At 46.8% G+C, this 14,646-nt stretch overlaps 3 protein-coding genes across 3 annotated transcripts; 1 reads left to right on the top strand and 2 right to left on the bottom strand.

Moving 5' to 3' along the window:
• Positions 1 to 152: 152 nt before the first annotated feature.
• PENARI_c003G03486 (esterase/lipase family protein) lies at positions 153 to 1,623 on the top strand (the record flags this gene model as incomplete). Its single annotated transcript, XM_022628239.1, has 3 exons — positions 153 to 194; positions 309 to 457; positions 513 to 1,623. The coding sequence occupies 3 exons, from the start codon at positions 153 to 155 to the stop codon at positions 1,621 to 1,623; spliced, it is 1,302 nt and encodes a 433-aa protein (XP_022491434.1).
• Positions 1,624 to 2,745: 1,122 nt separating this feature from the next.
• Positions 2,746 to 3,858, bottom strand: PENARI_c003G06711 (chitin synthase export chaperone; the record flags this gene model as incomplete). The annotated part of the gene is made up of 3 exons (XM_022628466.1): positions 2,746 to 2,931; positions 2,982 to 3,553; positions 3,621 to 3,858. 3 exons carry the CDS (start codon positions 3,856 to 3,858, stop codon positions 2,746 to 2,748), a joined length of 996 nt encoding a protein of 331 aa, XP_022491920.1.
• A 7,434-nt stretch (positions 3,859 to 11,292) lies between these two features.
• PENARI_c003G01083 (uncharacterized protein) lies at positions 11,293 to 11,831 on the bottom strand (the record flags this gene model as incomplete). Its single annotated transcript, XM_022628076.1, has 2 exons — positions 11,293 to 11,300; positions 11,354 to 11,831. The coding sequence occupies 2 exons, from the start codon at positions 11,829 to 11,831 to the stop codon at positions 11,293 to 11,295; spliced, it is 486 nt and encodes a 161-aa protein (XP_022492073.1).
• Between the last annotated feature and the right edge of the window lie 2,815 nt (positions 11,832 to 14,646).

Genomic DNA, 14,646 nt, shown 5'->3' on the forward strand with positions numbered 1-14,646 from the left:
CGACTGGTCTCATAGTTCATAGTTCGGATAGTCCGAGGTCACGTGAAATCATGACGTAAGGTGACTATCGAATCAACAATCGCATCTCACTTCCTTGTCCATCTTCACTTTCCAAATTATCCCATGGAGATACGCGGCTTGCACATTTCACAATGAGGAAGACATTGCTTCTCGTGTTTATCCACGGCTTCAAGGTATGATCTTCTGCATGCCCATTGTTGACATGATTCCCCGCAAAGGATTCCGCTCTCCGCACCAGCACATGCATTAGACTCTGTCGCAACAACTGGCTGACCACTTGACTCTAGGGTGGTGATGATACGTTTGGCAACTTTCCGGAGCATTTGCGCGTCCTCGCAAGCAAGGCGTTGCCTGCTGTCGATATTGTTACAGCTGTCTACCCCAAGTACGAGACTAAAGGCGACTTGAAAGAATGCGTGGGGAGGTTGCGTGACTGGTAGGATTCCATTTTACTTTCAAAATAAAGCCTTGCTGACTGATTGCTTTTTAAGGCTGCAAGATACTGTGATCGATCTCGAAGTCGCCAACCACACCGCATCGCCCACTGTTGATCCCTCCGTTCATGTTTTTCTGATCGGTCATTCAATGGGAGGAATAGTAGGAGCCGAGGCTTTGCTTTTATTAGCAGCCGAACAACCAATCCCCCACAATCCGACTTCCAATACAGAACCTGGGTCAAGTAAGACCGACCCTGTCGTGGAACCGGGTACATTCATGTTCCCTCATGTCCAAGGAGTCCTTGCTTTCGATACTCCATTCTTAGGTATAGCTCCAGGAGTCGTGTCTTATGGCGCAGAAGAACATTATCGCAATGCTGCCACTGCCTACAACACCTTTTCAGAGGTTGCAGGATTGTTCGGATACGGCGGAAAAAGCAATGCCTCGGACAAGTCGCCTAACCCTGCGCCTCCAAAAGAATCACCCCAAGCGTTGCCTTCAGCTGATGCTGCTGCAACACCTCCCTGGCAGAAATGGGGTCGGTATGCCATGTTTGCCGGCGCGGCTGGTGCTGTTGCTGCTGGTGGTGCAGCTGCCATGTATACCCAGCGACAAAAGCTTACCGACGGGTTTACATGGGTATCATCGCATCTTGAGTTTATCGGCTGTCTTGCGCGTATTCAAGAGCTGCGCCAGCGTCTGGTGCGTCTTTCGTGTGTGAAGGAGGAACGTGGAATTGGTTGCGTGAACTTTTACACATGCCTTGGAAAGGGTGCATCTTCTCTTGTGGAGAACACATCAGCAAGCCAAACATCTTTCAGTCAGAAAATTATTCGATCGAAGAACAGGACGTTCTGTTCATTACCAAAGGAAGTGGAAAATGGAGAGGAGTCTCAAAGCCCAGGGCTTCTCTGGAACAAGGCTGTCAACGATCAAGCCACTGACGAGGTGAATGCGCACATCAACATGTTTTTATCCAAGCAGAACCCTGCGTTCTTTGAGATGCTCAATGAAGCATGCGCGGTCCTGGTGAGGTCAATTGACAAAGGCTGGTACAATTCGTCCACCCAGCCATCCAAGGCCGATCAGTCCAACCAACCAGGCACGAAAGCCAAACCAGATGAGGACTTCATGGATGCTGACGACGTGGTGGTCGTTGACTGAGATCATAAGCACCGATTTGCTGGACTGACAGTTCACCCTTTGTTTTATTGCAATGGAAGGTTCTACATGGAACCTAAGTGATCTCTCTCCTGATCGGCGGGTCATTGCTTAGACTTCGTTCCGCGTGCACTGCATTCCAACACATAACGAATAGCATGCGGAGGAAAACGGTTACTGCGGTAGCAACTTATTCTCCGCAGACAAGCCAAGCCAAGTAACCGCTTTGATTATTCCGCAGCTGTCCAGACCACAGCATAGCTGCCGTGTTCGCAGTCTTCTACCATTCTTAGCAGTCATGCCCGAGATCGTCTCTGGACTCTTCCTTCGGTTGGTGAAGATCCTGCCACTTGTTTCACTTTCTCGATGATCGTCTTTTCCACCGATCCAATCTGGATCTGGATTGACGTGACCCACGAGACTCGGGATTTGCTCGGCCAGACTAGCCGTATACAGCCAGTGAAAGACCAGGGACTTGATACGTGATAACATTTTCAAGTTCAGTCGCGCCTCTTACGCCGCTTTGCATAGCTTGCAGGCATTCCGTGCCTACACCATTCCTGTTCCAGGGTCCAATTTAGGGTGATTGCTAGGGCAGATGAATTGCTCGGTAACTTCTTCCTGACTGGATTTAGCGCTTGGATGACACGGGGATGGGCGAAGTCTGAGACATGGAGAAGACTATCATCTTTCGGAAGACTTCCACCAAATTGCATGATGCAAGACATCGCAAATTACGATACCAATTGATACAGGAAAATAGCGAGATAGAAACCAATTGATTGTGTCTTGTATTCGCTTGCAAGTGGTATTCTAGACCCGCAATAGCCCGTACATTCCTGTCCCCATAACGCTATCGGTCGACCGAAAAACCGGATTGAGATCGCCATGAACCGTGCTCCATCGCCCATCGCCATTGAATACCTTGGAAATCCTGCCCAGATAAATTTTATGTGATTATATAATATGTCGCTATGGCCGAAATAACGCTTTAATGTAGCTAGAAATATTCACTGAAAAGGAAAGAATAAGATATCATGAAGTCAAGGGTCACATGTAAAGTGCAAAATGAAAAGCAAAATGAAAAGCAAAATGAAAAGCAAAATGCAAAGCAAAATGCAAAAATCAGTAGTTGTGAGGGCCGTAATTGGAAGTGCGGTGGTGGTACATGCTGCCTGCATACTCGGAGTTGTTGTCTGGGTAGACAGTGTTTCGACGGTCTTCCTCTGTCAGCAACTCCTTAACTTCCCATGTGTTCGGTTTGACGCCAACGGAGAATTCCAGATCCTCCTTGGTAATGGAGTCCCAGAACTGGAAAACGTCAGTGAAATGTATACCACAAAATCATGAAGCCGGCTTACCTTGTAGATCATCATAACAGCCAGGAGATTGCAGAAAGTAGCGAAGAACAGGCCATCCAGGTAATGCTGGACATTGTTGCAAATGACATCGCTGAATTGGTACAGGAGAACCTGACCAATAATGAAGACCAAGACACCGAAGGAGATGTGCCCGAGTGGCCAGCGGTCATCCAAAGTGTTGGCAACAAGAAGCAGTTGCATGGCCAAGTAAACAGCGATGGAAATAGCGTTTAGCAAGTAGAGCACGACGAACAAGCCGGTTGTATTCTTAGGTCCCATTGAACCCCAGGACTTGAATGTCGCCAGCGAGATCACGAACGACACTGCAAACATGGCTGCGGAGGGGACTCGGATAAGCCATACGGAGAGAGCTGTGCCGTCTTCGTACAGTTGGAAGCCCACGAATCCGTTGACGAGTAGACACGTGCATAGCGCTGATATCAAGCCATTCTGGACGGCCACGAAGTACGGGAAAGGGCCGCTACCCGGAGGAACGACACCTGCATCAATGAGAAGTGAGAATAGGGTGAGGGCAAGATAGATGTAGAAAAAGGTAATGATCTCCTTGCGACCTATCAACATCAAAATGGTTAGCCATGTAAACATGCAGGTGTAGACAGCGGGGTGAGTAAGACTGACCGACAGCTGTGAACTTGGATCTGACATGCAAAATCATGATCACAGTCATGGCAAGGGCGATGATATGCATGAAAGATGCAGCACCCTCGAAAATGATAGTATTGGCGACCTCAATATTCCGCGCATAGCAATTCGATATGATGCCCGTGGACCCGGAGATTGATGACGCCGGGCCGATCAGGGAACACAAAGGGACCGGCGCCTTCTCGCATATCGTATCGAACGAACCGAAACCCATGATGTCTGATGGGATGCCGAGCAGTGCGACAGTAAACGAGTGGATTGCTGTTGCGGGTGGTCACAAAGATTGTCGAGCCGGGACGGCTGGTCTCCACAACGACGGAGGTGGGACGGTGGAGGAGAGAAATGTCGGGATTTACGGTTCCCCCGACAGCAGCGTGGCTCTTCTGCACCCCAGCAAAGCTGTTTCACTCAAATTATCCCTGGGTACGAGCGTCGAAGGTCGGATGGCCCCTTGTTGTCAGGGGAAGCGAGGGGGAAGTGTCTCAGTTTTCGCCATGAATAGATCACGGGGTCTGAAAAGGGTGGACTATTTTTCCGCTACCTAGTTGGGCTTAGCGTACTTGCTGGGCACTTTTTCCCCAGAGCCAAATCGTGCTGAGTCAGCTCGGACACGAACCCGAAGTCGGCAACGCTAGACCGAACGTGAACTAGCTTATGGATGCCACGTGACTAAGATCCAAACTTGACGAACTAGTCGTCCTGAATTCTTTATACAATCTACATTGTTTAACCCGAGGCACTCGAAAATGGGTAAAAAAGAGCTGAAAAAGAGAGGCCAAAGGAGGGCGAAAACAATGCATGGAACGGTACACTCGCTTCGGGGCTTCCGCGTAGAGACTGTCCAATATTTCATGGCACTGTATACATACGACCCCTGTACCAAAATGCGCATGGCAAAATAGTCCAGGGTCAAGAGTTCATTTTGGTGCCTCGGCCAAACTACTTTTAAGAGTCTGACAACGTTACCGATGTACCGTAACCCACCGAACCCGCGAATCCCAAGCTATTTCAGACTATAGTATTTAGTCTCTGTCCCCACATCGCGATAGACTTGCGATTCGATAAGACTAGCACGGCGCTACCCCGTTCAGTGCTGTCTACGGCATTATTATTGGACTGTGGCCTAACGGTCACTGGAGAGATTAAGTATGACCAGGTTTAGCTTGCTTTGGGCCGAAAGCAAAAAAATCTCTTCTTTCCCCTTACTTTTCGTTGGGTTACTGACCCCCCGACTACCGACGCTAAGTACGATTGCAGTTGGACTTGGGACGGAGGACGGACTGTCGAATTAATCGAATTAGACTTGCCCTGCATGTGGATTGACCTTTTGTCCCCACATAACCTGCGACTCGGGCACTTGTCGCACCATCGCCCGGTTTTCTCTCGCGTGTTCCAGGGACTGGCACATAATTTAGTTCACGTAGATCTCCCCTCCCTTATTTACTCAGCTGCCAACTGCCCTAGATGGGCTCACTTCTTCTACCACTACGCAATCTTGCAGAAAACGACAGTTTGATATTAATATTGGAACAGTTCCCGGCAAAGGGCCCATTTCATCACGGACGGTGGATCGCACTAACGTGAGCAATTGCACCACTTGTATGGAACAGACTTGCTGGTGGGTGTATTGTAAAACGATACATGGCCCAATGCCGATGATCGACCTCCGAACGATTCGGAAGTAAGTGAAATGAGTGTCCACTTCGTCATGTTTCAGCTGAGACGTACGTCTCCCGTGGGGCATAGCTTTTCAGATTTCCGATCCTGGAGTATGCCGAACGGCTCTTACGCTGTCCTCATTTGCTCTGATTCGCGGCTAAGTCTTGCGAGATTATTCATCGGTCTCCGTATACTCGGTACATATCACTGAGCATGTTTTACTCTGCATGTACTGTACTACCTTGAGTGACCCTAGATAGTCAATCTCTTTCCTAGAACAGTTTATGGTCCCTTAGCCAAGGCAGCATCTATGTGCCTTTTACGAGTGTCACGGCATGATCTTCATGATGCCTAGAAATTGTCTATTCCTCCTGTTTCGATCGGCCGACTACCCATACAAGGTTAGGTATACAACTAAAATTGATCTCGGCCCCGGTCGGTTAGAGCTATCCCCACCAAACGTGAAGTGGCAAGTTATGTGATGGCGTTACTCCGTATAGAGGCTGAGACCTCAAAGTACTTCATTAATTACCCTTTTTGCCCCCAAAGCCCCGAAGTCAAATAAAATGCCTCAACTGATTGGGGCTTGTAGCCCGCTTGAATGCCCAACGCGTCAAACAGACCCAGCCTGGCATGTACAAGGTTACTATCATGGAACTATCTCGGAAGAATAATACGATCGATTCTCCGTGGTTGCCTGATCCAACAGCAGGACTTGAGACACGAGATCGGAGGAAGCGTACTTTAATCTCATCGAGCTCTCATAGAATGAGACATTTGAGACCGTAATTGCTGTCTCATGCATGAAGATCCCGACTAGCGCCACATGTGAGTTGAAGAAGCATCAACGGCTGCGAGGAACCGTGTCGATCCCTCCCCGGATGTATCATGATGCATCATAGGGAGGTCCCTGATGACTCAAAGATACATCCCCTAACGGTCATACAGATTAAAGCCACGCTTTATGCAAGACCCGCTTGACAAGGATAGGGGGTGATGGTGGGGAGCCGTGCAGTACTATATACTGCATTTTTACCTCTGAATTAAAGTAAATTTCTTCGAGTTCTCGATTTTACTTTTTCATTTTTCGTTTCCGTTTTGATTCTTTTCCATTTTTCCCATTTTTCCCATTTTGTTTTATCTGTTCCCACCATGTCGCCCTCTGGGCATCGAACCCACTCTCCAGAACTACTCTTATATCCTCGAGTCTCTGCGACTCGTTTTTTTAGTTTAGTTTCTTCTCTTGGCTATATACAGATGGAGGACATCCACGTTCATACTCCCGCAGTCCAATCTGTCATACTTCAATTGCATTGAACGCCTACCCTCTTCCTATTGCAACTGGCCCTCCTGACCCAGTCCCTCCGATGGGATCGCAATGTGCAACTATTTCCATATCTATCACGTATATTCCTCCTGCAACCATCCCTCTTTACACTTCGTCCGTATGGAAACGGAGGGAAACAAAGATGTTTGCTGCAAAGACGGGCCCCATGAACGACTTGTCATGATAATTGGCAAATGCGACATTTGCAGCCGCGGAAGATGAAACCTACGATATTGGAGAAATCAAAGTTGAGGGTTTCCCTAAAGTTTCCAACCCGTTTCTTGCCCGTGGTTCCTTGGCGGGGATAACCCTCTCGCAAGGAACTATTCGGGTACAGCCGACCCTCCACATCGCGGCTCTCCAACATTCCAAATCATTGATGTGATCATGATCGTCCTAAAATTCTTTGTTGATTTCGACCCTAAGGTTTGCATTTTGGGGGGGCATTTATCTGGTGTTCAAAGCGGGTTGATTGTATTTTTGTTCCATCGTCTCGTTTAGCGTCAATCTTTTGAATTTTTGGCGCCAAAGGGTAAATGGGTATGGCGTCCACTAAAAGGGAACATTTCTGGTTTTTGGGCCCTTGGTTCCCAGGACAGTCTTCGAAAGCGTTTGGTTTATTTGTTCCAAGATTCCCTGTGTTAATATAACTTCCACTTGATTTTTAAGGACCAAAAGATAGAAATAGTAGGAATGGTACAAGCTGAATTACTAAATCACATGCTTGCTCTGGAATTATGCAGAACGGCTATCTTGTGGCTCTCAACTCCCGAACCACATTGTCTTCTAGATCCAATTCCTTCAGTCTAGATCTCCAGGGGCCGCATGTGCGACGTGGTCGTTGTTTCTTCCATATAGGCCTAGGCCAGGGGGGAAAGAAGGGAGAGGAGGGGGACGCGCCACGGAGAAAAAAAAAAGTTTAAGTTCCATGACGACAGCTACTTCGGAGATACTTCTAGCAATGCTCGGTCCCACACTCTGCAAAAGAATCACTATCTACCCGAATGTCCTCTCGTGCAGTTCCGGTCCGTTAGCAACGGCGCCTCCCCGAGTCCGTGCTTTTTCAAGTATGTATATGGCATGTCACTTTGATGAACCTAATTACTTCATTCGCTGTCTATCAAGCGATAACATAGTGTAGAATACCCTGGGGCCAGTTCCCCAAAGTCAAGCCCGCTTTCTGCACTTCCACGCAATCTCCGATTCTCCGTGAGCTCCGGGGGTTACTGTGCAAGTACGTAAAGCTTCAATGCTATACATAACTCCGGTCCTAAAATATTTCCTACAGCCTTTTCATGTGCTATCAAAAAGTCTCGAGTTTACTTCCCCTTTCATCTACACTTGGAGCGCCAGTACTATCTATGCACCCCTGTAATTTCCCCTGTAATTTCCCTGTTTATCCGGCAAACGGTACTTAAGTCAATCCCGTTGAAAGTCGTTCTATGCAGGATAACCGGTTAAGATAACTTGCAAGGTACCGGGAACGGCAGGGACCATGGAGGGGTAGGGGAATCCATGCAAGTACTGAGACCCCAAAGCGGATAGGCATACGGGGCCCAGAGAATAAGGGCAAGTTAGGGCTTCCCACCTAAAAGACCCGAGGCGGTGGATCAATAAGCGGGACCTCGGGACCATCGGTCGAGCCGAGTGAACGCCAGGTCTCCAGGCCTGGATCGTTTGTAATCAATTTCCGTTACCTACTCTACCAAGGTTTAATTCAGTCGAAACTATAAATCAATCAGTTTGCGTAACCTATGTACAACTTCCCCCCATCTAGTCACGCCATTTCATGTATTTCGGGAAATGAGCCGACTATCTGGGCTTCCTTCTTCCGCGCTAGGGCTGCGCATTTTCTCCATCTTCCCGCATGGACTGCATTTAATCCAGCGCCATTGCGTTGTCCGTTGTTTATTCGTCCAATGGCTGTCTTGGCTGTTTTGTGATCAAATAGAATTGTTAATTGGTCTGACTTGGATGAGCTTGTATGCCGTGTCGGGCACTTATTGGAAAAGGAAACAAGGCAATAGCAGGCTCTAATATTAAAGCGCTTTCTGTTAAGAACTGCAAGTACCTTAACATACTGTATTCTAATTATGCCATCCCTGAAGATTATGGAGGCATGCCGGCGGCTGAATCGGGCAACGGGCACGGATGGTGATCTATTCGAGATATGCCGGGACGTTATTATATTTAATTTGTTTTCAGTTCCCTTTTTTCGTTTTTGTCTCGCGACGATGGCACTTACCGCGCCTGTGATCATGCTATCTTGTTTCCACATGTACCTGATAACGAACTTAGAGGTAGAGGGCCCCTGCGTACCCTACTTTCTGAGCCTGCATGGTTAGGGCTGGACCTCTGAGCTAATATGGCCTGGTGCTTTCACATGTTCCCAACCTTTTACTCTACATGTACGCATGTACACTGCCACCTCGAAATTGTTGAATCGCATGTCTATATCGACACGAGTTGAGACAATCCAAAACATCACGTTGATTGCCGTCTTTTCCAGGTATTGCCCTATTTGTCTAGTGCCAAGCAAAACTGCACTATATGCAATCTACCACTGGGGTATATGACCGAATGCCGGTGTACCCTAGCTCAACAACCGCGGCGCTAAGAGCCACGGCTAATACCTGGTCTGGACACTGACCATCGCTCTACTCAGCCACCGACAGGGACCCCATGTTTCGGGGAAATTGCTCATGGGCTGTTGCTGGCCTTTATAAAATCCGTCCATTCAACCCAGCTGGATAGAAATGGTTCAGGGGTGTAACCGCACTTGATTTTTCAGTTATTTGCTTCTGTAGCTTGCTTGATATTGTGGCGTCAGTGAAATAATTTGGGGATGGAAATCTTGCGATTCGTTGGTATAGCCATCAAACGTTCTTCTAAACTGGGCTAAATTGGCTAACAAGCCATTTATTTAATTCAGTGGAAATTGTTATTATTTCACTTCGGGATTTCATTTGCCTTTACGTATCCGTATTAGGATGGCTTGTATCAGTATAAATTAAAGGATGTCCAGCAATACTCCGTAGTGTTGCAATCAAGGCAACAGTGAAGATACAAATCCTTAAGGATTCAGGTAGCAACAAAGTGGAGTGTACTTTTGGCCTTCCAAACTCCAAACTGATCCCCACTTAAGGCCCAGTTTCAGCTTCACTTGCAGCTTGGCATATAACTTGCCAACTCCACGTTCTGCACCTCTCCCATTAGATCTGATTCCGTGATGGGTCTGATGCGAACCTTATTTGGGCAATATCAAAAGCTACAAGCCACTTCAACACAGTAAGCTTCAACCATAACTCTTGATAGAGCACATCCACACCACCATTCAGCCATAATCTGGTTCCAGCACCACATTTTGCCGCAAATCGAGTTTTCGGGTGGAGTCCCGAAGCCACAACCGTTTACCCACCTTTCCAAGAGGGGCCGGTCATACGTAACCTCGAAATCAATAGCAAATAGAAATGAGTGCGAACAAATCCCGGTATACGTCCGACTCGGAGTTCGGATAGCCTGACGGCAGTTGTTCCAAGCCGTCTATCAATTGTCTTGTCTAGCACGGAGATGGGCCCGCACCTATCTCCTTTCGAATTGACATCATAATCTAACTGCCGTTCGTATAGCTGGGCACGGGTAAATAGATGTAGATCATTTCATCATCTGCCAAGTCGATCACTGTTTTGGATTTTGAATTCTGATTTAGCCGAGTATCTAGTCTAGTGCTCTAAGTCCCCTTTTGCCCCCACAATTTGTGGAAGGGTCTATCCCGTGTCTTCGTCACGTCACGTCACATCCACTATAGTATTTCATTGAGGGAATACGCAAGCTGTTCAAGGATCCGTCATGGATATATTCCATGTATATGGCGGGAACAAGGAAAATAGATAGCGCAGGAAATATTCCTATTCGATGGATTGCGAGCGAATCAGATAATTAAATTAATATGCAAGTTTTTGGATAGGAGCCGGCTCCAAATATCCCTTATGGAATCTCTAATATCGGATGATCTAGCATAAACCTCTGATTGTCTGGATATAAATGCCGGCATTAGTCTTACATATACATCACGGGGTACCCGTGGACATGTATGTGTTCTGTGGCAGTCCGACGATCGGTTTCCTTTTCTAGGTCTTCGCTTCGGAAGGGTGGGCACGGCTGGGTTTTATGAAAGGGTTTTCAGTTTCTTGTGTTTGGCGTGGGGGATTCTTGCGGGATATGATGTGGCATCTTCGATCTTTTGTATTTTCGCAGCTTGGGTTGGTAGAACGATTAATTGCAGAGTCTGTAGAGAACGGTAGTGGGAAGGCTACTGTGGACATTACTGTCTAGGCGCGGTTTGAATGATTTGGACCGCGGTACATTAAAACAACAACACATTATAATTTTAGCAGAAAATTTCGAAAGTAGCTATAGGCAGTAGATAACAGACTCCAGCAGTAGATAATGGACAATGCCTTCACTCTGGATATCATAAAGCAAAACAGGTGAAACAACCAAACAAACGATACAAGATACGAAATTGACGCAGGTACAAACATAGAAAACAAACCACCACGCCACCTAATCTATCCCTAAAACCTCACTTCAGGCCTAATAAAAAGCGCCTTCCGCACAAAAGGCGGTGGAAGCGGACTATACCGAATCGGACCCTGCTTTCTAGGGCCCTTTATAAGAGAAGGAAACGACAAGGGCGATGCTGGCAGATCAATATGCAAACTGAGAATAGAAGAAACCCTCTTCCGATCAAAGGTTTGGCTTTTTCCACTGCCTGATTTGGATGCGAGTGTTGAAACTGATGGTGTTGGGGTGTGGGTTGGTGTTTGTTGATAGGAGACTGTTATTAGGCTAGTGAGGTAGTGGAATGTTTCTTCTTCCTCGGCTGGTTCGACTTCGGCCTCTTCGGAGGTATGTGTAGAGGGTTCTTCATTGGATTGATGTTCGTTGTTGGCGTTGTTGCTCACTGTAGCTGCCAGGGCAGCTGGTCGGTTGACAAGTATCTCCGTTTCGTTTTCGTTGCAATGAGATGGTATTGGGTGGGAGGAGAAAGTAACATTTGGGAGCCTGGATCTAGGGCTTTGGCCCTGGTTCTCGAGGTTTCGTCTGTTGTTCTCCTCGAAAGTTGAAGTTGTACAGGGTGTTTTTCCGGAGTTCGACCCCCGTTTTCGATACCAGAGCTTTCGCAAAAGGAAGGACATGATGAGGTGTATAGACTGATAGAAGCAATAATTAGCACTATGATCAGGAATTTCAGAGACTTCACTCACAACTTGAATCAAGGCGAAGAATATACCTTGACGAGAATAATCTTACAATGTTGAACTAGTCTCTCAAGCCCAACTATATATCTAAACAGTCTACTCCACAAAGCCTCGGCCCAAACCAACACTACAACCCAAACAAGCACGAATCCGCCAAACACCGAAAAGAAATTAAAATCGAACCGAATCTGAAACACCAACCCAACATGCATACAGTATACCTTTCCAAGAACAATTCCCTGACTACCGGATAATTCGAGTGTCAGCCAAAATTAAGTTTACAGTAATCAGGAACAGGAACAGGAACAGAAACCCAAACACAAACCACGGTCTCCTGCCTCTCTGGTCAACATGCAGCGGGGGCACATGCAAGTTCCCTACTCAATATTCCAAACCGCAATTATTTCAATATCCTCTAAAACCGTTAGATCTTTGTGGGGTGATAGATCCAATACCGGGATGGAAAACAAACGGATAGATAGACGTCAAAACATACTCGCGGATCATCCCGTACATAGATCCTAGCTATCGATTGAGTTCAATTAGGTTTAGGCTACCCTTTAGCCTTTGTAGATCAGGGGATTGGAGTGGGTGGATCGGATCGGAGAGTTGGAGCTGGTTTGGAATTGGGCCAGGCTTTGATTACTTTCGGGGATTATGGTCTGAGATTATAGTCTGGCTGTTTGAATTTGGAAACTGGGGATCATAGTAGGTTATACTGCATATATACCTTTGATAAGATGTCGTGGTTTATTCACGTTCAAGTAAGCTAAGCGTGAGTTGAGAATGCATCATTGAACATATATATACTCCGTAGATATAGGATGTAGTAATAAAAATAAATCACTGAGTCTTCGGATCCCGAACCATGCAGTACAACTAAACAAANAAAAAAAAAAAAAAAAGAAAATAGGTTAGCCAACATCCCAGATTAACCCCCAAACCAAAAGAAAGGAAAAGGAAAAGAAAAAGAAACATACCATACAAGCATCTCCCCCATCCCGACACTCCATCTCCAACGCCATCTCAAACCCCATGCGCTGATAGATAGCAACATTAGGCACATTCTTCGAACTCTCAAGATAACACCTCCTCCCCTCCTCATCCGCACGTTTAGTAACAGCCTCAAACAACATCCTCCCAACGCCCTTCCCCTGCGCATCCGGACTAACAGCAACAATATTACAGAAATAGTAACCCAGCGGATCATTCCAGATCTGTTTCTGCGCTTCTGCCTGCCGCTCTTTCCAGATCCAGTACCTGTTCGTGCGCAGCCCGCCGCGGCCTAGGTATCGAATGTTGTTTGCTATTTGGGAGAGGGTTAGAGTCCAGTTTTGGACGGTGCTGGTCCATGTTTCCGGGGTTGAGGCTGGGTTTGGGGGGAGCCAGCAGGATACGCCTAGGATTTGCTTTGTGGTGGAGGATGGTGGCTCTGTTTCTTTGGCGACGTGGAAAATTGCATTTTTGATTCCCCAGCGACAACGTGCAGCGAGGGAATCGTAGTTTCTTTGTTTGTTGAACTGGATATTGTTTTCTCTCTGGGATGTAACACGGCTGGTTTGAACCAGGACGCGTTACAGAGAGAGAGGGGTGTTAGTCTTTTTGTTTCTGATTCAAGAGTATATCCGATACACGTATACATGTAAATTGTAGACACACACAAACTGAATACAAAACTGCATTCCCTCTCCCCTCTAGTAACAGTAACAGTACATACCTTATCCTCATCAAAAACCCACTTGAAATATGGATCGTCAGTGAAAGCCTGCTGAATCACCTCGATAGCGCCAGGGATATCCGCCTCCGTGAGGGGGACGACTTCAATGGCCATACTGAGAGGCTCAGAGAAGTAGAGGATGGAACGTGAAATGTGGGAATGTGGAAGCCTGGATATGGATAGGATATTGGCAAGTATTGAGATTGCGATTGTGAGAGATAGGCGAATGTCGCTACGGGAAGATGCCCCGCGGTCAATGTTGATAAGGGATTGTCTCTGCTAAATCTGTTCCGGTTTGTACTGGGATTATTAGATTTGGGTGTTGTCATGTTGGGGATTTTGTTTGATGGGGGATTATAGGATTGTAGCATACCCTGTAATGGATATAGAAGGTTGAGCCAATCAGTGGTCTTGAGCGGGGTGGGCTATAGATCCTGCAGGAAGAGCCTAGGCGGAGAGGGGGCCGGAGGGGGGTAGGAGTGGGGGACGCAGATTGGTTGAAGTTTGTGTTCAAAGAGAAAGGATTTAAGAAGAAGAGAGAGTAGAGCAGCAGAAGAAACAGAAATCGAAAAGAAAGCCGAGAGAAAAGTGAAGATTGAATGTGGGGAGATCTAAACCGGGGAAGGCAGTTGGATGCGGCGCTTATCGCTGACACATCTGACCCTCATCTACTATCTACTATCTATTGCCTACACTGAGCAGTTGAAAAGATCTAAAATGGAACGCCTTTTGTCCGCATGAATATCAACAACTCATAACCCAATGGTAAAAACCCAACCCACAGGCAGATCTATAGATGAGATAGCTGACCTTAAGCCCTCCAGACACCAAAATATCCAAATCCCAAAAGAGAAAAGACCAAAATCCCAAAATTCCGATATAAACAAAACGATCATAACATAACTTCATTCAGAATTCGTGACAGTTTTGATAGAAATCAGCCTAGGTGCTGATACAATGTAAATCATGATTCTTGATTGAAGATCTCAAGTATCCAAGACCCCGAATCAAGATATCAAGTGAAGGGTGCGTGAA

Source organism: Penicillium arizonense (genome assembly GCF_001773325.1).
Source record: "Penicillium arizonense strain CBS 141311 chromosome Unknown PENARI_contig003, whole genome shotgun sequence".
Taxonomy (NCBI): domain Eukaryota; kingdom Fungi; phylum Ascomycota; class Eurotiomycetes; order Eurotiales; family Aspergillaceae; genus Penicillium; species Penicillium arizonense.